The sequence below is a fragment of the Carassius auratus genome, linkage group LG30F (genome assembly GCF_003368295.1).
Source record: "Carassius auratus strain Wakin linkage group LG30F, ASM336829v1, whole genome shotgun sequence".
Lineage (NCBI taxonomy): Eukaryota > Metazoa > Chordata > Actinopteri > Cypriniformes > Cyprinidae > Carassius > Carassius auratus.
In genome coordinates, this window is record NC_039294.1 from 511,671 (window position 1) to 538,864 (window position 27,194).

The 27,194-nt window shown below is 38.4% G+C and overlaps 1 protein-coding gene across 2 annotated transcripts; it reads right to left on the bottom strand.

Moving 5' to 3' along the window:
- Positions 1–2,842: 2,842 nt before the first annotated feature.
- On the bottom strand, positions 2,843–26,549 carry tnksb (tankyrase, TRF1-interacting ankyrin-related ADP-ribose polymerase b). Of its 2 annotated transcripts, XM_026240474.1 has the most exons (28): positions 26,084–26,549; positions 23,612–23,836; positions 22,169–22,264; positions 21,659–21,695; positions 20,749–20,824; positions 17,077–17,097; positions 15,127–15,221; positions 14,644–14,710; positions 14,313–14,499; positions 13,570–13,688; positions 13,398–13,489; positions 13,182–13,260; positions 12,144–12,315; positions 11,970–12,049; positions 11,631–11,776; positions 11,393–11,558; positions 8,271–8,490; positions 8,063–8,172; positions 7,600–7,788; positions 7,195–7,432; positions 6,844–6,923; positions 6,645–6,765; positions 6,474–6,571; positions 6,311–6,385; positions 6,006–6,111; positions 5,399–5,585; positions 5,147–5,303; positions 2,843–3,265 (listed from the first exon to the last, which is right to left on the bottom strand). In XM_026240474.1, the coding sequence occupies exons 1-28, from the start codon at positions 26,547–26,549 to the stop codon at positions 3,179–3,181; spliced, it is 3,792 nt and encodes a 1,263-aa protein (XP_026096259.1). In that variant the 3' UTR covers positions 2,843–3,178. The 2 variants fall into 2 exon arrangements, with proteins under 2 accessions (XP_026096259.1, XP_026096260.1); XM_026240475.1 differs by lacking the exon at positions 17,077–17,097 and having other exon boundaries at positions 2,976–3,265.
- Between the last annotated feature and the right edge of the window lie 645 nt (positions 26,550–27,194).

Here is a 27,194-nt window from a genome sequence, read left to right on the forward strand (position 1 = left end):
CTGAATGTCGCGACCTACTGGTTTAAAGGTGCAATGAAAATGAAAAGCACAATTTTACAGTTAGTCAACCCTCTGTTTTTACTCATACTGATTCTTTAAAGGGTTAGTTCGCCCAAAAATTAAAATTATGTCATTAATAACTCACCCTTATGCTGTTCCAAACATGTAAGGCCTCCTTTAATCTTCGGAACACAGTTTAAGATATTTTGGATTTAGTCCAAGAGCTCTCAGTCCCTCCATTGAAGCTGTGTGTACGGTATACTCTCCATGTCCAGAAAGGTAAGAAAAACATCATCAAAGTAGTCCATGTGACATCAGAGGGTCCGTTGGAATTTTTTGAAGCATCGAAAATACATTTTGGTCCAAAAATAGCAAAAACAACGACTTATTCAGCATTGTCTTCTCTTCCGTGTCTGTGAGAGAGTTCAAATCAAAGCAGTCTGGATTTCCGGTTCGCGAACGAATCATTCAGTTCACCAAATCGAACTGATTCGTTTTAAACGGTTCGCATCTCTAAAACGCATTAATCCACAAATGACTTAAGCTGTTAACTTTTTTAATGTGACTGACACTCCCTCTGAGTTCAAACAAACCAATATCCCGGAGTAATTCATGTACTCAAACAGTACATTGACTGAACTGCTGTGATGAACACCGAGCCGAGCCAGATAACGAACAATAGACTGACTCGTTCACGAGTGAAGAACCGGTTGCATCGGTGTTCGGATCACCAGTACTTCTTTCGGACAGTTCGATTCAATAAACCGGTTGAAGAAAACGGTTCACCAGTTCTTTTGCGCTCGACGTAATGGCGTCATTGGCGATGATTGCCCTTGATTCAAGCCTTCGGTTTACACGCACCCATAACACTAGCACAGAATCAGTTCAGAATCAATCACCAAAAGAATCAGTTCAGTTCAGACGCTCTGTGTGTCGGTCTGCTTCACGCTGAATCACACATGCGCAGTATCATCAGCTCCTCGGTTCACGAATCGGACACGTCTGACAGAAACGGTTCTTCACTCGTCTATTCTTCGTTATCTGGCTCGGCTCGGTGTTCATCACAGCAGTTCAGTCAGTGTACTGTTTGAGTGCATGCATTACTCCGGGATATTGGTTTGTTTGAACTCAGAGGGGTGTCAGCCACATTAAAAAAGTTAACAGCTTAAGTCATTTGTGGATTAATGCGTATTAGAGATGCGAACCGTTTAAAACGAATCAGTTCGATTTGGTGAACTGAATGATTCGTTCGCGAACCGGAAATCCAGCTGCTTTGATTTGAACTCTCTCTCACACAGACACGGAAGAGAAGACAATGCTGAATAAAGTCGTTGTTTTTGCTATTTTTGGACCAAAATGTATTTTCGATGCTTCAAAAAATTCCAACGGACCCTCTGATGTCACATGGACTACTTTGATGATGTTTTTCTTACCTTTCTGGACATGGACAGTGTACCGTACACACAGCTTCAATGGAGGGACTGAGAGCTCTTGGACTAAATCTAAAATATCTTAAACTGTGTTCCGAAGATAAAAGGAGGTCTTACATGTTTGGAACAGCATAAGGGTGAGTTATTAATGACATAATTTTCATTTTTGGGCGAACTAACCCTTTAAGTTTGGGGTCTGCAGGAGAATGTGGAGAGCCGACGGTGGGACCTGTGGAGAAGGATCTTGTACCTGAGGACCTGATGGTTTTGTTGTTGGTTCAGCGATGGGAGGTTTGTTGACATTCACAAGAATGGGTTATAAGGTCTTGCAACCCCTTAAGTTAGTAAAAACTATATTGTTGAAGCTCTTTTGACTTCTGATAGTATGCAACACCCAAAAAACAAATTTCAGAATGCCAGTATAATGGCACCACACATATTTCCTTCATAAAATGTAAAAATTTAGTTTTTTTTATTATTTTCTTTACAGGTTTAATGCTCAAAATTGTATCCGTTTTGATGCATGGTGGTAAGCAACACTAGCAGCACTGCAGAAACCACATGTATTTTCTTCATAAAATGTAACAATTTTCCAAATTTCAAATATCAAGTTGAATGCACAAAATTTTATTAATATGAGGTCAAATTCAGTTTATGCGAAAATAAAAACTCACATTTTCCAATCAGCAATGCTGTTTTTATTATTTCACTTGAAACAGCAAAATGTCTCCGTATTAAACACAATACAGCTAAAAACTCAAAGAATTATGGGGAGGCATACCTTATAATTAAAAGCGGTTTATTGGTTTTCTGAAGTGTTTTAATATCATTATGATGATGTAATGTGTGTAGTGCAATACATGCCTCAATGTAATGCAAGCAGCTGTTCCAACCAAAAATGTTCACAACAAAAGACTAAATAAAATCAACCGAGATATATTATTGGGATATTTGTATTTTGAATTTAATTTACCAATTAAATGAATAAAATGAGTTAAGTTTTCATGGTTATTAATGTACTAAACACAACGACACTAAAAAGGAGAATCAGAATTTAAGTTGATATTTTTAAATTGGTAATCTTTTAATAATATGTCTAAGATTATGGCACTGAACACACTCCAAGTACAATGTGTTTCCTAAAACAATCCAGGATTTTTTTAGACTAATAAATATTGTTGTAAAACGAATAAATGTATACATTTTATTTTAAATTTTTCTGTAATTTCATATCTATTTATCAAAATAGAAAAAAAAAAAAAAAGAATCACAATACTTTTTACTGTATTTTTGATGAAATAATTTTAGCCTGGGTGTAAATAAGAACCTTCTCAATTCCACCTTAAAATGCAGGGAATTATAAAGGCAATAGCATTTCATATGAATAAACAATCAAAAGCAAGTCTAATCAATGAGTCTTGTTCTGATGAGATTTATTTAAAAGAAATGAACAGACAAAAAAAAAAAAGTTCCATTAAAACACAACTCAAATAGCATCGTTAAACACAGTCAGTTTTACATGTTTTCTTTATACTACCTGTACATTAGACTTCACAATTGCAACTATTTTCAAATAACTTAAGTAACTTGTTTTTAAAAGTGCAAATTCATAATTCATACATGGGAATTCCAAGATGTGTGTACATGGGAAAGTTCACATTTCCATTGTGCAACGAGAGTGAGAAAGAATGAGTGAATGAGCGAGCGAGTGATGAGTGAGTGAGTGAGTGTAGAAACGCAGTGTCTGACTATGATTTCTGCTCTGCTCCTGTTGAGGACTGAGGCGTGCTGTCCGGCTTTTCTATCTGATAAGTGATGAGATACTCTGGGTAGGCCTGGAAAACAACACCACCACACATTAACACAGCAGTCACACTTATACATCACAGCCTGCCCTCTCTTGCTGTGCACTATTGGATAGGGGTGCTCCGATCACGATCGGCCGATCGTTAATGCGCATCTCGTCAGTAAAGCCGGTTCTCTAATCATCTGTTAATTGCATCAGGTGCGTGATTTCACATAGAGCAGCTGTTACTACACAGAGCCGTTGTTAACCGAGAAGATGCGCCAAAAAACGCTGAAAATGAAGTGGATTTGCGCATCTTCTCTATTAACAACGGCTCTGTGTAGTAACAGCTGCTCTATTTGAAATCACGCACCTGATGCAATTAACCGCTGATTAGAGAACCGGCTTTACTGACGAGATGCACATAACGATCGGCCGATCGTGATCGGAGCACCCCTACTATTGGATGAGAACAAAACAGAATTGAGCTGAATAATGACACTACTATCTTCTGCAGAGCTGCTTCTTCCTAGCTGAATCAAATTTGTTCCTAAGTGACACATTTTGTACCATCAACACTGTTACTGAACTGAATTTAACTGACGCTAGTTGAATGATGGCACTGTTGTCTTTGTAACACCTCAGTTTAACTTGTTTAATAATTGATGAACTTCACACATTTATTGAAGCAAATCTGAATCAACACTAAACAGACCTAAGCGTCGGTCCCTATGTTTTCCGTAGTGTAGAAAACGCAGACAGAATCCAGTCAAAAAATTGAATTTACTGTAAAACATAGAATGTCAATAAAATTGTTAAGTTTGTTCAACCGACTACGTTTACATGACAACGGTGTAGTCAAAAACTGAAATGTTTTTCCCCTTGCGTTTTTAAAGAGTATTTTTCAAGTATACATGACATTTTCAAAATGATTTGTGTTTACCGTAATTTTTCGGACTATAAGTCGCACCTGAGTATAAGTCGCATCAGTCCAAAACTAGTCATGATGAGGAAAAAAACAAGTCTCACTGGGCTATAAGTCGCATTTATTTAGAACCAAGCACCAAGAGAAAACATTACCGTCTACAACCGCGAGAGGGCGCTCTATGCTGCTCAGTGGTAGACTACAGGAGCACTCAGCATCATCTCTGGCAGCATAGAGCGCCCTCTTGTGGCTGTAGACGGTAAATGTTTTCTCTTGGTTCATTTCTCTCGGTTCATGTCAAATTAATTTTTATAAATAAGTCGCACCTGACTATAAGTCGCAGGACCAGCCAAACTATGAAAAAAAGTGCGACTTATAGTCCGGAAAATACGGTACTCATATCCGCAAAAATGGTCAAAAATGCTTTATTGTGTAAGCCAGGCCAGTAGTAGGCGCTGTCACCTTGTTAGTAAACAGTACCTGTAGGAAAGTGACGATTATATGTTGTATAAGATGCGTCTCTGCTGTTGGTTGTAATATTGGTGAAGTAAATCCACACTTTACTGAAGAATCATTAGCAAACTCTTGAGCAGCAACAACAGTACCATGTACTCCGCCACTGGTGTGTATGTTTGTTCACACTTGCCTTTAAAATCAACACTTACTGTGCATGTCTACATACGTAATAAGTACTACACATGCGCGTGATGTCATTGTTTTCAAAGATTCCCATTTTGGGTGTTCACACAGAAAAGATAAACATTTTCAAAAACTTGCGCTTTGAAACCTGTTTTCAAGCCCCAAAACGCCATTGTTGTGTAAACGAACAGTCAAAACACATAAAAAGTTTCCTGTTTTTGCCTGAAAATGTTGTCGTGTTAACAGTCCCTTGGATGAGAATTTATCTTATATTATTTGTATTGTATAAAGCACTATATTAAATAAAGGTGACTTGACCTGATTATTGCGGTATTTTAAGGAGCAACTTTTCTTTCACCGCCGTACCTGTTCTCCACGGTAGATCACATACTCTGCGTAGGCCAGGCCATTGACACTGGGACGGCCGATCACAGAATGATGTCCAGGGGGAGCGTGGGCCATCTTCATGGCACTGAACTGCAGGAAAGACTTTCCCAAAGTCACACGACAGAACAACATTTGCCTGTGGGAAATCAACACAGAGGAAAATATGAAAACCGTCTAGTGTGATAATGTATTTCTGTTGGATCTCTTATTGTGTCAGGTGTGTTGATGTACCTGTGGCACACATAACAAGACCGGTCTTTGTGCGTGGGGCAGCCTGTGCCACCTCCGATGCCATAGACGTACTGGTTACTCTTAGAGGAGTTCTCTGCAAAATATATGCCAGCTCCAAACATGCCACCGATATACGCATGGCGCTCATCAAATCCTTTATGAATGATGGCATTTATGAATGGAGATCCTGAAAAAAATAACAAGTGCAAAAAAAAATTATAATGAAAACTATTAAAATCATTCTAATTTGCTGATTTGCCTTTTTTTAAAAACATTTCTTATTATGATCAATGTTAAAAAGAGTTGTGCTGCTTAATATTTTTATAGAAACCACGATACTTTTTAAGATTTCGTTTTAGAAATAAAGTTCAAAAGGAACAGTATTTTGTTGAAACAAAAATATTATAAATGTCTTTACTGCCACTTCTGATCAATTTAGTGCATCCTTTCAGAATTTATATTTATATAATATAAAAATACTAAGAAAAACGAAGATGAAAAAATTACCTTGTGGCAAACAATTAAATATTAAAATAGACAAAAAAAAAAAGATTCTTAGTTTCTTTTCAAGTCAACATTTTAAAAAGAGGAGCATCAGATTTCTTACCATGAAACAGCATTCGTTCGTTGTGGTGGTTGTGATTCTCGTCTGCGATCTCTTTCTGCCGGTGTGTGTATCGCTCTCTCAGTTTCTTATTCACCACCTTCTGGATCTACGGGACAATTTCTGTTAGATTTGGCTCAAGAGTAGAACAGATATTTATGATATCAAATATGAAGCTAGATCATTTACCCACATCTATCAAAACAACGTGATCATACAGTATCTTTATGTAAACCTTTTTGGACATCAATACCTATTTAAGAGGAGTTAAATAATCTCAAATGTTGAAGGCATTTGGTGTGTTTTACCTTGATGACATTGTATCGACTGAAAACACCTCCTGCATTTCCTCCGTCCCTGTGCTCCCGAATTGTGCTTTGCATCTGTGATCAAAAACAGCAACACTCATCACACAGCTGAAGCAGACGGGTGCATGATACAGCCCTGAGCTCCAAGTGTTCATGTTTGTACCTCTTCCTCAACAGACTGAAACTCTTTATCATCCACGGCCAGGTCGATCAAAACTGTGCCCTGATTGGTGCAGTGGAACGTCAGGTATGGGTTGGCACCTGTGTGTACAGATAACATGATTTAAATGTAATAAAAACACAATTCAAGCAGGAGCGGTTTAACGAGACTCACCCTGCTGTCCTCCCAGCAGCCTCTCGATGCCTTTGATGAGTTTATGACGGTGTCCGTAAGCATTGATGCCGATCTCCTTAAGTTCCTCGTGACCCATATCGGCCAACACGTCCAGAGTGATCTAATGGACACGGCATTAAAAACATGAGGAGATCTCGAAACATCCCGTCTCTGATAAAGTTGTGTCTGTTTTTCTCACCTGTTCTCTCTCGAAGATGTCCCTCAAATGTTCAAGCCCCAGACTCTTCAGGAATTGTGAGATGTTCATATCAAGGACCGCTATGGGGCAACAAAAAAGCATTTTAAGCAAATTAAGAATCGCAAATGTGCTGGACATGATAACAACTGAAAAGAACATCCCATTAAATAGCTGGTAAAAATCAGTCTGATTACCAAACAAATGACTCCTATTAGACCGTTCTTTAGTGAATCAATCCATGTAGCCTGACTCCTTAACAAATTACTCTTATTAGGCAGCTCCGAATCAAAATCATGCACCTCAATCAGTATAGTGTAGACTGATTCATAAACAAAGGCCTCTGTTTCTCACCATCTCCTTCCTTGCGCTCAGTTCCGGAGGCCCCATCAGCGGGTCCTGTAGCCCCTCCACTGGCCCCGTCGCAGAGGGGCCCGGCCAGGTTATCGATGCTGGAGGCAGCGGAGAGGCAGGAGGGTGTGGAGGCTGGTGATATGAGAGCGGCGCTGAGCACGGTGGCCTGTGGTTTGAAACAGCTGGGCAGGGCATCAGGGGGCATGGCGTCCATCAACAGTGCACGGATATCATCAGCCTGACAGACACAAATAGCAGAGGAATAGCAATGAATTTCATACTACAGTCACCATAAAATCCAATTTGATTTTCAGTTCAGTAAAAAGTTTTCCAGTTTTTGGACTATTATCTCATATGTCAGGCTTTCTCAACTACAGTATAATCAGCTACTGTAGTGGTGTTTACCGTGGCCAGGTCCAGAGCCGTCTGTCCTTCCTGGTTCTTCATGGTGGGGTCAGCGCCGTGAGCCAGCAGCAGTGCACACAGCTGTGTGCGGCCCTTCTGCGCTGCTTCATGCAGCGGTGTGAACGCCCACTTATCGGTCGCGTTCACACACGTGTTATACTTGATCAGGAGGGCGGCGATGTCCACATGCTGGAAAGAACAGAGGGATCAGCAACACATTATGCTACAATATTGAGGTTCATGCACTATTGCTAGCCAGTCCAATCACCCAGTATTTAGCCATTTTGAGAATATGTGCATTTGTTTTGTCAGTTATTTAACAAGAATGAGTTACATTTTAAAATATATTCTAATAGAAACCAGTTTACTGTTTTATCAAATGCAGGTTTGGTACAACAGTAATACAAAACCCATCCTTTAAAGATGAAGTCATTTATCCATACTAAGACCTCTGTTTTCTCACCCCATATGAAGCAGCGTTATGCAGAGGGATCAGTCCTCCTTTATCCTGAGCGTTCACATCTGCTCCATGCTCCAGGAGATACTCGGCCACCTCCAGGTTATTGTAACCAGCTGATCGATAATGAATGAATTCATCATTAAACCACCAGAGAGATGAGATAAATGCATGTTGAATGATAAATGTGAGAATATGGCTTAGGGAAAGTTACCTGCAAGGTGCAGCGGTGTGGAATTCCTGCCCTGTGTGTCTCTGCAGTTGATATTCTCAGGGCTGCAGAGTTTCTGCACACGGGCCAAACAGCCCTTCTTAGCGGCATCCAGCAGGGCGGCGTCTCCGCGCAGAAGGTCCTGGATGTCTGTGTCTCCGTCCTTCACCATGTCCAGAGCCGTATTACCATCACGGTTCTTCTTAGATGGGTCTGCGCCATGCTAAAGAGAGAGTAGAGATGTTAAACTCGGAATAATAATTATTAATCCTACATTAATTGCATTTAAGGGGACGTTTACACGACAACGCTTTCAGCCAAAAACGTTTTGACTGTTCGTTTACATGATCAGGGGTTTTGGGGACTAAAAACGCATATTTTTGAAAACGGGTTTCAAAGTGGAAGTTCTTTTTGGCCATTTTCGCTGATATGTATAAACACAAATCTCTCTGAAAGCGTTGTTGTGTATACGCAAAACTTTTTAAACACGCACGGTAAAAACTTTCCCAATTTTAACTAACTGTAGTTGTGTAAACTTAGCCTAAAGCTGTGAAAATAAGACTTAGCAATACAATGTTTTGGGCTAAAATTTGGCAGCTGAAAAAAATCTAAATTGTTTTTTTTTTTTACCCAATTGACTTGGATATAAATAATAACAACAATACATTTAAATTGAATAATATTTTTTAGATATTTAAATAATCATAAAAATATTATAAGTCACTGTTTTATTTGAACATTATTGACAATAATAATAAGATGAAGAATATATATACTGTATTTTCCGGACTATAAGTCACACTTTTTTTCATAGTTTGAAAAGACGGCAATTTTTCCTCTTGGTTCTAAATAAATGTGACTTAATTGTCCAGTGCGACTTATATATGTTTTTTTTCCTCATCATGACGTATTTTTGGACTGATGCGACTTATTCTCAGGTGCGACTTATAGTCTGAAAAATACGGTGTATATATATGTATATATATATATATATATATATATAGATAGATAGATAGATAGATATAGATTAGGGCTGTGCAATATGGACAAAAACTATCGCGATTTCTTTGATCAATTTTACAATTTCGATTTTAATCACAATTGTGAATCTCTCCGCTCACACGAAGATTTCCTTTGCTTTTCACAAAACCAGACACGAGTGCTCAGATACACGCTGCTCTCACCCGGAGAGAGTGCGCGCGCTTAAAACGTGTTTCCTCTCGCTCAAACTGTGCCCTGTGTACTCTCTCTATGCTCATGTGCTAGAAATGAATTATTTTAGCACCTTTTGATTTCTAACCTTTTTTGTTCACATCTTTCACCGCATGCAGTGTGAACGCTCTCTGATCCATTAACATGGGCTCGGAATAAAATACGTACCACAGACTGAGTGAGTGAACCTGGAGTTACGTAGGCATATGCCCAGTTTGTTCTGTTCTCGCGCTCTATTTAGGCATGCTACATTCTTGGATCAGATTTTTTTTTATTATATATATATATATATATATATATATATATATATATATTAGGGGTGTAACGGTTCACAAAATTCACGGTTCGGTTCGATACGATACACTGATGTCACGGTTCGGTTCGGTTCGATATGTTTTAGATACAGCAAAATGCAAAAACATCTCAACTTTTCAGAATGCCGCAAGCGCACCGCGGGTCATGTGACAAGAACTAACCAATCAGCTTCATCCTTTCCCATAACAACGTTGAAAACTCAGCCAAGATGAAGGAACAGCTGATCATAGTTGTATATGGATTGCAATTTTGAAATAAATTTAGTAGCAGAGCTACTGCAAGCGATTTTTAGAGCTGCAAATCCATTTATCCTTTGCTTAAATTTCCGCGTCTCATGGAGAGAGCACGTCATTGTTGCTTAGCAAAGACAGACGCCTCATGAGCGCTTCTGCCCGAGCGCTTTGGAAAGGAGGAGAAAGACGTGCTTAGCGTTTTCCACGCGTTTTTAGGAGCGATATGTGAACGGCCCCTAAGGCGCTCGCTCACTCAGCACGCGCTGAAGGCTCATTGCAAAATGTCTAATGCATTTAACAGACCAGAAATATAAGATCCTAAAATAACCAACAGGTCTGGTGTTTGGGTGCACTTTGGATTCCCTGTAAGCTATAATACCGGTGTCTAAATGCTGCAGGCATAGTTTGTTGCGTGCATGTTTCTCCTTTTTTTCGTCTTTTCCCAGATACTGACACAATAAGGTGATGTCGGCGTAAATGAGTTGACATGTTTCAAGTATTCCCGCTGGTGTTTTTTTTTTTTTTTTTGAAGCAATGAAGCAACCGCGCGAAGCCCTCACTATATAGGATTTTAGAAAGAATGCAGAGCACTAGTGTAGTGTGCAAACTTACCACAGTGTGGATTTCAGAAAGTGTGCAAAGACTTCACGTGCACACTTACCATAACATGGATTTACAAATAATGTTCTAAGGAGGGGCTCTCATGTCACTCTGATCGAGCAGCTCATAGATGGAATCATGCATCTCAAACAATATGTTTGAGAGTCATCTTCTTTTTCTAGTCTGTTAAACGCATTGGCCATTTTGCAACGAGCCTTCAGCGCGTACTGAGTGAGCGAGCGCCTGACTGAGTCATAACATAACATAAACATATAAGTTGGTGTTTTTTTCTTCTTCGGGAGTGTCAGGGGCGTTGCCTGTTACGTCGTTTGGGTTATTGGGCTACCTTATTGAACGCATATCATTATATTTCTCTTTTTTTTTTTTAAATATAATTAATTAGTCCAACGAACCGTTCGGTATACATAATGCGTACCGCGTACCGAACCGAAAGCGTCGTACCGAACGGTTCAATACGAATACGCGTATCGTTACACCCCTAATATATATATATATATATATATATATATATATATATATATATATAAAAATAATGTTTACATATATTTAATTTATAATACATTAAAAAACAATATAGAATTTATACATTCCAAAAAGTTTCACATTTTACTTTTGTCTAATCAAAATTTTGGTGCATTCATAAATGATCACTGCATAATTATAACTTGTGATAACACCAAACATCATTAATATTATACGAAATTCCCAGACAATCATGACATTCAGAATTATGATGTATCAAACCTTGAGCAGTAGTTTGCAGATCTCATATTTGCCCTTGGCTGCAGCTTCATGTAGTGGGGTGAACTTCCAAAGGTCCGCCACGTTCACAGACGCTCCATGTCTCACCAGTAACTCTGCCACCTCGTAGTGACCGTACGAACATGCATTGTGCAAAGGAACCAGGCCACTGATAAAGAAAGAGAAGAAGTTAAAATCAGACAATTCAGACTCACACTAATTCAGATGAAGATAATCGTACCCTTTATCTTTAGCGTGCACGTCGGCCCCATGATGCAACAGGTATTCCACCACAGCCACACGGTTGTAGCCTGCAGCAAAATGCAGCGGGGTGGAGTGGCGGCCCTCCAGGTCACGACAGTTCACGTTTTGAGGAGAGCACAATTGCTATAAAACACACACAAACAAATTGGCGTCAAATGAATAAATGTTTCTCAATGTTCTGATTGATTTGAAATCTTCAGAACAGATTAAGTCCCCTATAATCATTAAATGTCCTATTTTAGGTCACACTGCAAAAGTGAAATAGATTTTGACCACGCTGACTTTAAACTTGGTGAACTCTGAAACCATTATTTACCTTCACTGTATCTAGGTCTCCGGCTTTAGCAGCCTCGAGGAAGCGGTAATCCACATCCGAATTACGAGTAGGAATGTTCTCTGGAGAAATAAATGCAGAGAAATCATAAATCCAGGACATCGTGCTGTTAGGACAAATGGACAGTTATTTAATCAGTCATACTGTAATAAGCACCATTGAGGATTTGCTGTACAGCTTCATTGCCCATCTGTGACGCAGTGAAGCCCTGCAGTGAAACGATTGACGGGTCGGCTCCGTAACTCAGCAATTGTCTGCAAGTCTGGATGTGACCGGCGAGGGCCGCCCTGTGCAGGGCTGTCTGTCCCAGTGTGTCCACAGCATTCACCTAAACACATGCACAAAGGTTTACTATAAAGGGAACTTTGGGTTTAGTATAAAGATCAAGAATATGAAGCAGCACAACGGTTTTCAACACTGAGAATTATAAGAAATTTTTCTCAAGCAGCAAATCAGCATAATAGAAAGATACACACTAGTCTGTTGTGAGGTGGCTGCCACTTACTTTTTTTTGTTTTATGTTTATTTTTATTTTAAAGTGCCCCTAATATGGATTTTTAAAAATGCCCTTACATGCAGTGTGTAACACAGCTCTAAGCGAATGAAAACACTCTGAGTCTTAAATCTGAAAGTGCACCCTGTATAAAGTTATTGTCTCTCAAAAGAAAGAATCGACTCTGAGTTTAGTTTTTAATAATATGTACTATTCTACTATACTATTATTACTATTCAATGTAGGGTCCAAGAGATACATAACAGGCTTTAAATATATACAAAGATGAAGGTAGCTGCCTAAGTATATGACACATACTGTAGCAAATTGGCTCGATATCTCCTAAAACAGAGCTCATAATGAATTACCGTATTTTCCAGACTATAAGTCGCACTTTTTTTTCATAGTTTGGCTGGTCCTGCTACTTATAGTCAGGTGCGACTTATCAAAATTTATTTGAAATGAACCAAGAGAAAACATTACCATCTCCCGCCGAGAGAGGGCGCCTTCTCGCGGCTGTAGACGGTAATGTTTTCTCTTGGTTCTTGGTTCTAAATAAATGCGACTTATAGTCCAGTGCGACTTATATGTTTTTTTTTTCCTCGTCATGATGTATTTTTGGACTGATGCGACTTATACTTAGGTGCAACTTAATAGTCCGAAAAATACGGTAGTTCCATGCAGTGTGAGGAAGCTTGTACCTTTGCTCCGTGTTTCTGAAGGACTTCAAGCACGTCATTATGACCTCGTTCAGACGCGACGTGGAACGGAGTCATAAAACTAGGAGAAAGAATACGTGATAATGTGAGAATGTATTACTTACCATTTATTTGTGACGTTTACTAGCAATTTCAGAGTGAAAATGGTTTCAAATTAATTGTACACCATTTTTTTCGCATCTGAAGTCGAACACTCACTCCTTGTTCTTCTCGTGAATGTTGGCACCTTTCCGCAGCAGCAGCTCTGTGACCTGTTTGCGTTTGGGATGAGGAGAGGCTACGGCGCAGTGCTGGGAATATCATAAAGATATTTTAATAAACACGTCATTAAAACCCTGAGGGTTCAGAGAGGATCATGTAAAGTACTCACCAGAGCGGAGTCGTGCGAGTGAGGGTGTTTGAAGCTGATGATCTCTTGAGCAGTTTTCTTGACCTTTGCCATGTCCGCCTCACGAGCCGCTTGCAATAGCGTGTGACCTTTGAACTCATCTGGATGAAGGAAATCACAAAAGTCAAACGGTTATTAACTAATAGTCCTGCATCTTGAAACAATTAGCAAAAAAAGGCCAATATTACTTCCATCAGTTTTTTTTTTATACAAAATAATGACATTTTTTTATTATTACACATGACCTATAATGTACTTATCAAAATGTAACAACACACTTACAAAAGCAGTCGAATATAAAAAGTCAAGATTTATAATTTTACTTAGTCTGCGAAGGCATGACAAATAAAATACATTTTAGTTCAAAAACTTAGCAAAATAAGTTTTTATTTACATTTGCTTTTGACAGGATCCATAATTCTAACCTTGAAACCAGCATAAATCATAAAATAATGTCGATCATGTGAATACCAGTTGAGAATTGAACAAATAGTTCATAGGAGTCATTTCTTTGTTGCAGTTTATCTGCTTATTAAGAGATCGTACAAGTCGTCTTCACCTTACAACTGGTTTGAAAAAATGCTATAAAAAGCATTATTTTGTAGCATCATCAGTTTGACAAAGTGTGACTTCTCCAAAATTAGTAAGAAAGTGAGTATTGGATATTCATCAAATACACTGCAGGCCGGTGATACTGAAAAGAAAGTAGCATGAATGTCACTTACAGGTGAGTCTCTCTTTAAGTTCAGGTGTGGGCGCCACATCCACCGCGCTCTTGCCGTGGCAGTTGAGCAGTGTGGGATCAGCGCCGTGACTCAGCAGCAGTGAACACACCTCCACTCGATTCTTACTGGCCGCCTCGTGCAGCGGCGTGAACTGCCACAGGTCCATGGCGTTGACGCACGCCCCGTGCTGCGAGCGAGACCAACAGGAAAGCATCAATCATGTGTATTGTTGTAACTAATAATCAAAACTATAAAGCACCTGTGATTATAGTAGTGCTGGGGGAGCTAATACATTATGATCAGTAAGTATTGGCTGGATTGTTTTCTTTACCTTCAGCAGGAGCTCTGTGACCTCATAGTGACCATAAGAGCAGGCATTATGCAGAGGAACTAGACCACTGATGGAGAGAGAGAGAGAGCAAAACAACATTTCAGAATTATTCAAAAAAGATCATGATTAAAGCATTTAAACCAACATAAAAAAACAGCAATTATTCCTAATACTTATTGCTGATCAAAAGAAAAATAAATATCTAAATGATCTGTTTTAACAGTAGTGTATATATAATATTATATATATATATAGAATAAAACAATGAATAAAAACACTTAAACAAAGGTTACATATAACAATATATGCATGCTATACAAAAAAAAAAAAAAAAAAAAGTTGGGTACCAGCCTATCATTTACTTCTTAGAATATCATTTTTGACTTGTATCATATTATGGAAGTAAAAATAGGTTGCATTCCATGCTGACTTACATACTGGACACTTAATGTTAAAGAGAGACAGTAAGTCGTAGTTTCTCACCCTTTGTCTTTGGCATGGACATCAGCACCGTACTGCAGCAGCAGCTGTACTATACGCACTCGATTATACCCCGCGGCCAGGTGAAGAGGAGTGGACTGCAAAAGAACCAGAGAAATATTAATAACATGTCTCAATACAATCAAGCTAAATAAGTGATCATCAATAACACAAGTGCTTGTTTCAAAAACCCAACCTCAAATATAATTACGTAAACCGGTTAGTTGTTACCCATCCCATAATTAGTTTAATCACTACAATGGTTAACTTTTTATGCAGTGAGCTGTTCTGTGTGTTGTATTTTGCTTTTAAAAACACGTTCTTGAGGCTTTTGAGATACAAATGAAATGAAGACGTGGTACCTGTTCTAGCATCCACAATAATAATAAATATATGAACTTAAATAAACATTGTAAATAACATGTAAAGGCCTACTCACACCAATTACCAAGCAAAAATGGAACCAATTACAGAAGAATGGTGTGTTTGACTTTTTCCACATGTACCTGTATTGAATTTATTATACGTTTAAATAAGACTTTTAGCCTACTTGTTCTGAAGTGTTGTATAAATGATATTCCGTATGTCATACTTGTTTAGTTAGTTGCTTTCTTTCTCATTTTTTAAGATTTTATTGCCACTCTACTTTAGGTCCTTTTATAGCTTCTCAACATTTGTGTCACATGCCTTAAAAAGTGAAAAGGTCTGTGTCTCTACCAAAAATCCTTAAGACAGACCCACCAATCAGAGAAAATCAATGGTACCAAGGAAACCGAAATAGATGAAAAAGAGCTCAGCGCCAACCACAAACTCCCATAAAGCATTGAAAATGACAAAAGTCTGTTTACAATGATATTTTGCATTAAAAATGTAGCCTATTGGTTTTACACAAAGCAAATAGGTTTTATGCTGTACCATCATTTTAATTCAATTCCATCATTTGCATTGCTTCAAGTCCACAGCTCAGAAAGTTTGTAATGCTCCTGTAAGAGTGGTTGGTTTGGTTTACTGCTTCAAATTCTTTATTGAAACATTCATTGAAATTAATTTGGAGAAAATGGGAAGCTTTCTCTAATCACTAAAAACGGTCACTGTTGTCAACTATTGCCTCTTGGTGCAAGTAGGCCTTTATATCTGTGATCTCTCTGAACAACTGATGAATCTGGCTTGAGCTCGGTCCCTTTAGCCTAAGCACAAAAAAGTTACATATTTGTTCCCAGTTCATGCAGTGAAAATGAAGAAATAATGGTGACATGCCTTTATAACAGTGAGCACAACCACAGCAAAACACTCAGCATGACAACCAATCTCAACACAGCCATTTAGTAATGAAGATCTGCCTCAAAAGAATGATGCATTGTCTGAGAGAATGATATTATTCAGTGTGGGATGGAAAGGCAATGTTCATGTCCCTATTATGAGGTCTGAAGCAGAACAGCACAGGCAATGGGGCAACAGTGCAATCTTTCTAGCATGCACACAATGGATCTAAACAGGACAGGATGTCAAAGAGAAATCAGGAGTTAAACACCACGTTCGTGGAGAGCATGCGTGCTGATCACAACAAATCAAACAAAACGGGATTGAAGAACGTGAGGCGATGTGTGGATGCGGAGGTGGGGTTTAGGGGAGGAAACATGGTGGAGTTCTTGCAAAGGCAGACAATTTAGAGAACTATTGTAAAAAAAAATTTAAAAAAAAGTCAAATAAAGACTTTAAAGAAAGAGGTAAATGAAAGCCTTGTTTTCAGAACCTGCAGGAGTCAACGAAACGTTAGCGAGCTATTGGTTGATTGATGGATTGTGACCAGCAGAAAATAAGGCAGGTTTCTGTGCGTTTTAAGTGTGAACCAGCGTATGGATGGATTTTTAGGGACAAAAAATTTAAAGGAAAAATAAATAAAATCACAGAAGACCAAATAAAACTAATTTCTGTTTCACAAAATAAACTTACCAGCATTTTTTGAGATGTTGACTGAATGTCGCCAGAACAAAAAACAAAACAAAAAATTAGCTATTAACTAACATATTGTCCATCAAAGCTGACTGTGGTGCTTAAAACCTAATAATTCAACAGCTACAGCATCCTATCTTAAACTAAAATAAAAATGTTTATGTCTGTGAAAGACTATATATTATTTTTAGGAATCAGTTTACACAGGATGATAAATGCTACAGCCGATTTGACATTTTAAATGGCCAATATAACACTAATAAATTACCTTTCAAAAGTCTGTGAGATTTTTTGAATGTCTTTTACACTCGCCAAGGCTTCAAGTATTTGATCAAAAATGCAGTAAAAAATAATAATAATAATAATATTAAACTTAAAGTAACTATTTTGTATTTAATACATTTCAAAATGTAATTGCAAATGCATTTTCGTTGAATAAAAGTATAAATTTCTTTAAAATCCCAAACCTTTGAATGGTACATATACACACAATTTCATTTCCAACATCATTTTATACAATATTTCTTCAATATTCTATACAAAAAAAAATCACAGCATATACGTTTTAGGGCTGGGTTTTGACACAATTTTACAAATAACTGATTCGATATTGATTATTTTGGATATTATATATATATATATCTATCTATCTATCTATCTATCTATCTCAGGTAACGTTACAGTACTTGTCAAATATTCTCAAGGAAAAATAGAGAGAAAACAGTAATTTGGTACTAGATAACTATAATATTGAAGGTTAAAGTTTCCATATTCCGGACCTGTTGAACTGAGGCGCTACAGCGATCTGTCACTCTAGATTAAACAGCACCAAAACGGCATTTATTGTTTGAATACTGCAACACAATGGCCATAAATTGAAACCTGAGACTTTGTTTTATATTAAAAGCACCAAAGCACAATACTTATTGCAATTTATTGGATGGGAAGTGCCCTTCAGTGATTCGTCCATTAAAGGGTTAGTTCGCCCAAAAATGGAAAATTATGTCATTAATAACTCACCCTTATGCTATTCCAAACATGTAAGACCTCCTTTTATCTTCGGAACACAGTTTAAGATATTTTAGATTTAGTCTGAGAGCTCTCAGTCCCTCCATTGAAGCTGTGTGTACGGTACACTGTCCATGTCCAGAAAGGTAAGAGAAACATCATCAAAGTAGTCCATGTGACATCAGAGGGTCCACTGGAATTTTTTGAAGCATCGAAAATACATTTTGGTCCAAAAATAGCAAAAACGACGACTTTATTCAGCATTGTCTTCTCTTCCGTGTCTGTTGTGAGAGAGAGTTCAAATCAAAGCAGGATATCCGGTTCGCGAACGAATTATTCAGTTCACCAAATCGAACTGAATCGTTTTAAACGATTCGAGTCTCTAATACTCATTAATCCACAAATGACTTAAGATGTTAACTTTTTTTAATGTGGCAAGTTCAAACAAACCAATATCCCGGAGTAATGCATGCACTCAAACAGTACACTGACTGAACTGCTGTGATGAACACCGAGCCGAGCCAGATAACGAACAATAGACTGACTCATTCACGAGTGAAGAACCGGTTGCATCGGTGTTCGGATCACCAGTAGTTCTTTCGGACAGTTCGATTCAATAAACCGGTTGAAGAAAACCGTTCACCGGCTCTTTTGCGCTCAACGTAATGGCGTCATTTGCGATGATTGCCCTTGATTCAAGCCTTTGGTTTACCTGCACCCATAACACTAGCACAGAATCAGTTCAGAATCAATCACCAAAAGAATCAGTTCAGTTCAGACGCTCTGTGTGTCGGTCTGCTTCACACTGAATCACACATGCGCAGTATCATCGGCTCCTCGGTTCACGAATCGGACGAGTCTGACAGAAACGGTTCTTGACTCGAGAACGAGTCAATCTTTTGTTCGTTATCTGGCTCGGCTCGGTGTTCATCTTCAGTTCTCTCTTCACAGCAGTTCAGTCAATGTACCGTTTGAGTACATGAATTACTCCGGGATATTGGTTTGTTTGAACTCAGAGGGAGTGTCAGCCACATTAAAAAAGTTAACAGCTTAATTCATTTGTGGATTAATGCGCATTAGAGACGCGGACCGTTTAAAACGATTCAGTTCGATTTGGTGAACTGAATGAATCGTTCACGAACCGGATATCCAGACTGCTTTGATTTGAACTCTCTCTCACAACAGACACGGAAGAGAAGACAATGCTGAATAAAGTCGTCATTTTTGCTATTTTTGGACCAAAATGTATTTTCGCTTCAAAAAATTCTAACTGACCCTCTGATGTCACATGGACTACTTTGATGATGTTTTTCTTACCTTTCTGGACACTGACAGTGTACCGTACACACAGTTTCAATGGAGGGACTGAGAGCTCTCGGACTAAATCTAAAATATCTTAAACTGTGTTCCGAAGATAAAAGGAGGTCTTACATGTTTGGAACAGCATAAGGGTGAGTTATTAATGACATAATTTTCATTTTTGGGTGAACTAACCCTTTAACTGAAAACAGGGATTTTGGGATTTTTTCCGTAAAAAAAGAGAATCGATTAATAGAGATAGATTTTTATTACCAAGCCCTAATACATTTATCATATCGGTGCATCCCTTAGGCCGATAAAAAAAAAATTATTCTCATGTACAATACCACACAGCATATATACAAGATTTTTTGCAAATAAAGGCTGGGGGAAAAAAATGACTTCAGCAGATCAGAGTTATTTCTATGTTTACAATGTCCAACACTCACTTCTATGTAAAGTACATTCAAGCATGCATTATGCTCAGTGATCAACTATTTACATTTACACATTTAGCGAACGCTTTTATCCAAAGCAAAGCAATTTATTAAACTAGTGTGCACTGTACTCCACTTAAAACGCTAACTTTACTCTAAAAATACCAGTCAAAATAACACCATTATACAAAACACCAGCATCAACATGAGTATCAGAGGGTACAAAAACTCAAGTAACAACAATACTCAGCCTCTAAAAAATAATAATAATAGCCAACATCACTAGAAGTTCATCCAAATCCATTACAGGACAAACAGGAGACAATCCCACAGTAAACTCTTTCCAAAAAAAAGCCCTTCTGATATAAAGACACAGAGGTCTGGATGGATGGAGTGACCTGAAATGATCAGGGATGACAGAGGATTTGAGGGGAAATCAAGGTCCTGTTATTATGTTGTGACTAAAGAAATGGATCATAAAAATCCTTGGCCTAAAACTTCATGAAGGTCAGATGTGCATCCAATATGCATCCTAGATCAACTGAAATCCATTATAAAAATGACTGATACACAAAAGCAGACCAGACGGAACAAAGAGGCAGTGTAACCTCGAAACAAACATTATAAAACAACATCAACCATATGTGCAAACTTAAACTCATCACGGGTAAAACTAGGTCAGCTGCGCGGTTTACTCTAAACACAGTATTACTGAAAGAAAAAACTCAAACAAGAGGATTTGGGATTGTCTTGACCTACATCTATTTATTCCACCGATGAACTACATGAAATCACATCCTGTGTTTGAGTAGAGCTGGAGTTTAGAAACAACATCAGACATACTTCCTAAAACAGGCATACTTGGCATTTACAGTTGTGTCAAATGTTAAAGGCAACGTTATAGAACAGTAATTCTGATCTGTGTTACCTTGCGCCCATCGCTGGCGTGACAGTTGACGTTAAGTGGGGTCAAGAGTGCCATCAACTTTTCCTCATTTCCGCTCCTAAGGTTTTCCAAAAAGAAGACGACAAACACTGTTAGGAGAGGCAACTTAGAGAAAATAAATTTCTGGATGAGTGGCATTAAGTAAAAAAAGATTCAAATGTACTTAAAGAAACGGCAATATCTTTTAAAATAAAAGAGTTCAATGCACAATGTAAAGTTAATGTAAGCTTAGATATAAATAAACTTTCCTCAAAAGTCTGAGGATCATAATTGGTACTCACATTTTAACATGATTTTTTCAAAAAATTGATGTATGGATAATCAAGTACACCCAAGTTGGTTCAGTCCAGTTAGTGTTCATCTTAAAATATTAAGTTATTCTTACATTTACTTTATAAAATACTTCCCCTTTCCAATACACATTTATATGCCAAGTGGCAAAAATGTCTTATTCTGATATTCTTGGATTTCCGTTCCGTTCTGTTGTCAGAGTTTTTGAAACATTAAAGGGGCAGTTCACCCAAAAAAGTGGACATGGACAGTAGACCGTACACACAGCTTCAATGGAGGGACTGAGAGCTCTCGGACTAAATCTAAAATATCTTAATCTGTGTTCCAAAGATGAACGGAGGTCTTATGGGTTTGGAACGACATGAGGGTGAGTTATTAATGACATCATTTTCCTATTTGGGTGAATTACCCTTTAATATACAACTGTGCCAGGTAGTGTGTAGCACCTACAGCTCTGCAATTTCTTTCCAAAAGGACTCCAGCATAAGGAACAAGCGGCTAAAGGAATTCAAACAAACATCCAATCCCCCCCCCCCCCCAACCACTTTTTTTCAATGTTTATTTTACATTGATATTAAATTATAGCATGCCAAAAGCTCACCTCGCTGCTTCCAACAGTTCATCCTTCTTATATTCACCTGATAAATAAAAAAAGACAGCAGGTGTCAGACAGACTTGATTTGCTAGATTCATTAATGTGTGTGTGGATATTTTTAGTGTTGCAGTGTTCCGACTGGAATACTAACATTCTGCTTAGCATGCAGTACCTCTTTTAAATAGTACGTCAAATGGTATGCAGGATGCAACGTTTCAAACAGAAGGCTGTTACATTAACATCACTACATTTAATTTGGTGAGTGGCACTGAGTTGGGATTTTAATCCAACTTTGTGTGCAAATATTTAAACGTGTAGCTGTCCGATGAATTAATGTGCCATGGAAATGTGGCTGTAAATGGCCTTAGGTTCATTTTTCAGACCAGAGTGCAATGCATTGTGGTAAACATCACTCACACAGCATGCTCTGTCTCTATTGGCATACTGCATACTAAAAAAACATACTCAGTGTGCCTTTACATGTCTGCTCATCAGATATGTGTATGTGCATCTCACCGGTGAGGACGGTCTTAGCAGAAGGGTCTGCCAGGTCCAAAGCTGATTTTCCGTCAGTGTTTCTGATGTTTGGATCAGCTCCGTGCTGGAGCAACACTGTAAGAAACAGAAGCAAGCAATTCAGTCACCAATACTGAAACTGACCAATACTAAAAGTTGATAATGTTAGAGTTGATAAGTATAATCATCAACACTGTTTTTCCACCTAAAGTGGTCATACCGGAATGAAAATGGGTAAATGTTTATGTGAATTGACATCCGTTTAATTTGTTGCTTTGTTCTTCTTGGAACACAATTTAAGATATTTTGGATGAAAACTTGGACATTAACAGCCAAGTAACTTGCTCTGTCAAGGTCCAGAAAAGTATGAAAGACATCATCAGAATAGTCCATCTGTCATCAGTGGTTCAACGAGAATATTTTTGTTTTCTTCGTGTACAAAGTAATGAGTTTATTCAACAATTCCTCTCCTCTGTCTCTCCCCACATCAACGTTTTGGAGAACATCCGTTGAACGCAAGCAGCGTATGCTCTTCTGTGTCACCTGTGCTGCACGGATGCACGGTTTCCATTCAAATCACAGCATAAATACACATAGAAAACGTATCCTTGTGTCGCGGGTGACACAGAAGAGCGTACACAGTTCGCGTTCATCGGATATTCTCCAAAATGGCGATACGGTGATGTGAAGAGACACAGAGGAGACAAATTGTTGAATAAAGTCGTTATTTTTGTTTTCTTTGCATACAAAAAGCCTCCCGGTTTTCATCCAAAATATCTTCTGTCATCCCTGATCTTATCCGAAAATAAACAAAACTTTTACGGGTTTGAAACGTTATGAAGTAAATGACAAAATTTTCATTTTGGGGTGAAGTATCCCTTTAACTTCTTAAGCTTTTTAATTTGAAATAAAATCCATTTTGAATATCAGATAAAGCAGAACAAAAATAATATTATTGACCAATAATGATATATCACCAATATACTGGACCTAAGTCACTGGCCAAATAACTCTGGAGAAATAGTAAACAAAGTAGCACACCGAACTCGGACAAACCCATTCATCGTGTTACTATGGCAAGCATCAGAGATTCTGTCAGTTTTCTCACACACACGCAGAGTGCTGTCTCAGCACAGGGGTATTCAGCAGAGCTCTATGACATCAGGGTGCAGGAGAAAAATACTGCAGGACAACAACATTACTATCACAACACAGCAATACCGCAACACGCTGGAACGCCACATCAGCTCTCTAGACAACGGCTATGACCCCACGCATTGTGGACTGTGACTCTTTAGACTTGATTCACTGCTAGGGATGAATGATACATTGGTGACCATGAGAATTTGTCTTTATTAAAGCTGTTTTACTGATCAGAAATGGTCTAATTGGACTATAATTGGAAACAAATGAAATTATAACATTTCTCAAATTAATCCATACCAATGCACACGTCTATTTTGCCCTTGATGGCGGCCTCGTGCAGAGGTGTGTAGTTCCAGTTGTCTCGTGCGTTGGGGTCTGCGCCGCTACACAGCAGCAGGCTGACCACCTCTGCGTGCCCGAACGAGCAGGCGTTATGGAGCGGGATCAGACCACCGTCGTCACGGGAATGGACATTTGCTCCAGTCTGCAGGAGATGCTCCACCACGTCCTTTCTGCCAAAGCCTGTCAAACATTACATAGGACAAGCCATTTAAAATGATACATGATACATTTAATCAAAAAAGGCACATCAAATCTAATTCATATCTGATCTAAAAATGGGCTGTGTGTGAAAGTGTACATTTTTTTACATCACAGCCACTCCCAAAAATGACAATTTTCAAGCCATTTCAAACACATTTGATTTTCTTTTATGGTGAGACACAAAACAAAATATGTTAATGATATTGAAAAAAAAACATAATTCTGAGTCTTTTATTCATTAACTTTAATAGCTAGCTGTCATAACTTAGCTAATTTCATGGTCCTGCAATGGGAGACATATTAAGTGCAAATAATATATGATATGTCAAAATTGATAGCCTGAATGCACTGTAAGTCGCTTTGGATAAAAGCGTCTGCTAAATGCATAAATTTAATTTAATTTTAAATTAAATTTAAATTTAAATAATGCATAAAGTCCCCTCAATCATTATGAGATCATGAAGATTGTATGTTAATGTATGTTTACTAATGCTGAAAATCTTTCATAATGCAGAGAGTCCACACTGTACGACTGAACATGTCTAATGTTTATTTGAAATGACGTGCATTTAATTGACAGCAGGAGACAGAATGCTTGACTTTTATGCTTATAAATGTGAACTCCTGATTAGGGATATACCTAAATTAGAAAGGGATTTAGTCAACTCATATGACTCACAGAATGCAGTCTTATATTATAGGTTTTAAAAGCACACCCTAATTAGATAAATCCAACATTTAATTTGTTTTCATGTCCACAATGTTCATTTTAAAGGGGTCATACGATTCTATGTTCATTATTTTATGTATATGGTGTAACAGATTGTGTTGAAATGTTTTAATGCTCAAAAAACATAATTTTTCCAATACTGTACATTATTGTAGGTCCTCTATGCACTGCCTATCTCAAAAATTTTCTACAAAGTCCCTTTTTCCGACAAGTACAGTCAGCTCTGATTGGTCAACTGACCCAGTGCATTGTGATTGGCCGAACACTGCAAGCATGCTTCGGAAATGTAACGCTCCTTTCCATAATCACGACTTTCAGCTTTTAACATAAAAGTAAAGACAGTACATAATGTCCTTAGTTTAAACATCAGTTCAAGCCTGAAAGGGGAACAGAGTCGCGTGACAGACACAGTGATGAAGCTCCATATGTATTTGCTGTACACAAGCCGCGATTAAAAAAGCTGACTCTACTGTGAGTGACGCTGTCTCTCTCACACACACACACACAACAAAATACTCTACATGGCGCAAAACTCCATATTTGAACAGTCAAGAGCAAATACTTAAACTATTAAGAAAACATACTCAGCTGATATCGGATTTAGAATATGTGACAGATTTTCATAGCAAAGTCGGAATTGACCCATTTTTTTTATTTAGAACCAGACCTAGCCTTTGCACAGCCAGCCTTGAATAGGCTCACAAAACTTTCATCAATAAAATGCGTTGCACAAATTCGAACATCTGGGTTTTGCTGTTCTGTTGTAAATAAATTTGATCCAATGATTCCTCATTGCATCTACTTTCGGAAGGCCAAATAAAGTGCCTTTGCTTTCACGCAGAAACTGCATCTACACTACTAAGGTTCCTGAAACCACGCCTTCTTTTTTTGAATTAACATTTGGGTGGCATTATGCAAATTTTTCACTTTGTGACATAGACATGTGGGGGCGTGTCCGAATGAGGCATTTTAGTCTGGTCTCGATCAGCCTTCTGTTTAGATAGAACAAATTATTTTGTGTGAAACTTTGAGCTTTGTTACTCTACAGATCTTATGCATGTACAAATAGCTACATAACACACTAAATAAAAGAAAAAATAGTAATCGCATCATTCATAAATTTGATTTATGAAATTGTGTTAACAGACAGTCTATGAGGGAAATTTATTACATTACTATACAATTACGTCAGCATCGCATGAAGAATTCTATTTAACTCATGTTAATTTGAACCAAATGAAACATGATGTAATGATGAGATTGCATGACACAGAACCACTATAAACAGTAATTTTAAAATACATAATTTCTGTATGAAAAAACAAACTGTAAATACGAATATATTCGTATAACATTATCTCCACTGAAAAATTCATATCTGCATAAATAAACTCCAAATCTAGTGGAACCAAAATCCACAAAGGAGACGTTTTGTTCTTTTATATGGTCAAAAACAACAAACACGGATTATATTTAGTAAATTGATAAATCCAGACCTGCGGCGAAATGCAGAGGGGTTGATTTTCGTCCGGCCATGTCTTTGGCGTTCACATTGACCGAGTCCACGAGCCTCTTCACCCGCGACACATCTCCGTTCCGACAGGCCTCGAACAGCTCTCTGAACGCCCCGCACACTCCGTCCCCGGGACTGTCCGCTTCTGAGCCGGGGCTCTGGCTGCCCGCGGTCGCGCTGGAGCTAATGCTGCTGCAGCTGGAGCTGCCGAACGCGGCCGCTGCTGTTGAGGGCCGGTCTGGAGAAGAGACGGAGGAGGAGGCCGCTGCGGACTCCATCGTGGCTCCGCCGCATTCCGCTGCGCCAGCGGCCGAGGGGCTCAATAAACTCGTCGATTCGGGAATAATAGCGGAAGGCGATTCCGGGGAGGGGGAAGCGATCACGGCGTTCCGCGGAGACGGCTGCAAGCTGCTTTGTTGGTGCTGTGAGGATCGACGGGACACCGCCATTTTCCCCACGAACCTCCGTCTGTCAACAATAACAGCTGGAGCCGCTGAGCTTCCGCTCAGTGCGAGAAGGCTTCCGGTTGGAGGCTATGCGCTACTGTTTCTGTTAAATATTTAAGTTTCTTTCACTGCAGATTTAAATTGATTTTAATGTCATTAAAGTATGATACACATCTTTACATTAATGAAATAATAGATCTATCTATCTATTCATCCATCCATCCACCCACCTATCTATCTATCTATCTATCTATCTATCTATCTATCTATCTATCTATCTATCTATTCTCCTATCTATCTATCTATCTATCTATCTATCTATCTATCTATCTATCTATCTATCTGTCCATCCATTCTCCTATCCATCTATCTATCTATCTATCTATCTATCTATACATCCACCCACCTACCCACCTATCCATCCATCCATCCATCCATCCACCCGTCTCTCTCTCTCTCTCTCTCTCTTGCTCTCTCTCTCTCTATCTATCTATCTATCTATCTATCTATCCATCCACTTTACCTCTTTATATGACACACTTCTTTGTGGTCATTCAAACTCTACTGATATATGGGGCCCTGTTGCTATGGAAACAACAACAAAACCCTCCACTGGCTCTATAGTACGGGGACCAGCAGGTTGTTTGG

Bases quoted from the DNA above. Each gene is read 5' to 3' on its own strand.
- tnksb (XM_026240474.1), bottom strand. From the start codon at position 26,549: ATGGCGGTGTCCCGTCGATCCTCACAGCACCAACAAAGCAGCTTGCAG. The intron at 6,112-6,310 runs GTAAAACACACC...ATTGTCCCGTAG, and splicing joins GTCGATACAATGTCATCAAG to ATCCAGAAGGTGGTGAATAA. The intron at 3,266-5,146 runs GTACGGCGGTGA...GTTGTTTTCCAG, and splicing joins TGATCTACCGTGGAGAACAG to GCCTACCCAGAGTATCTCAT.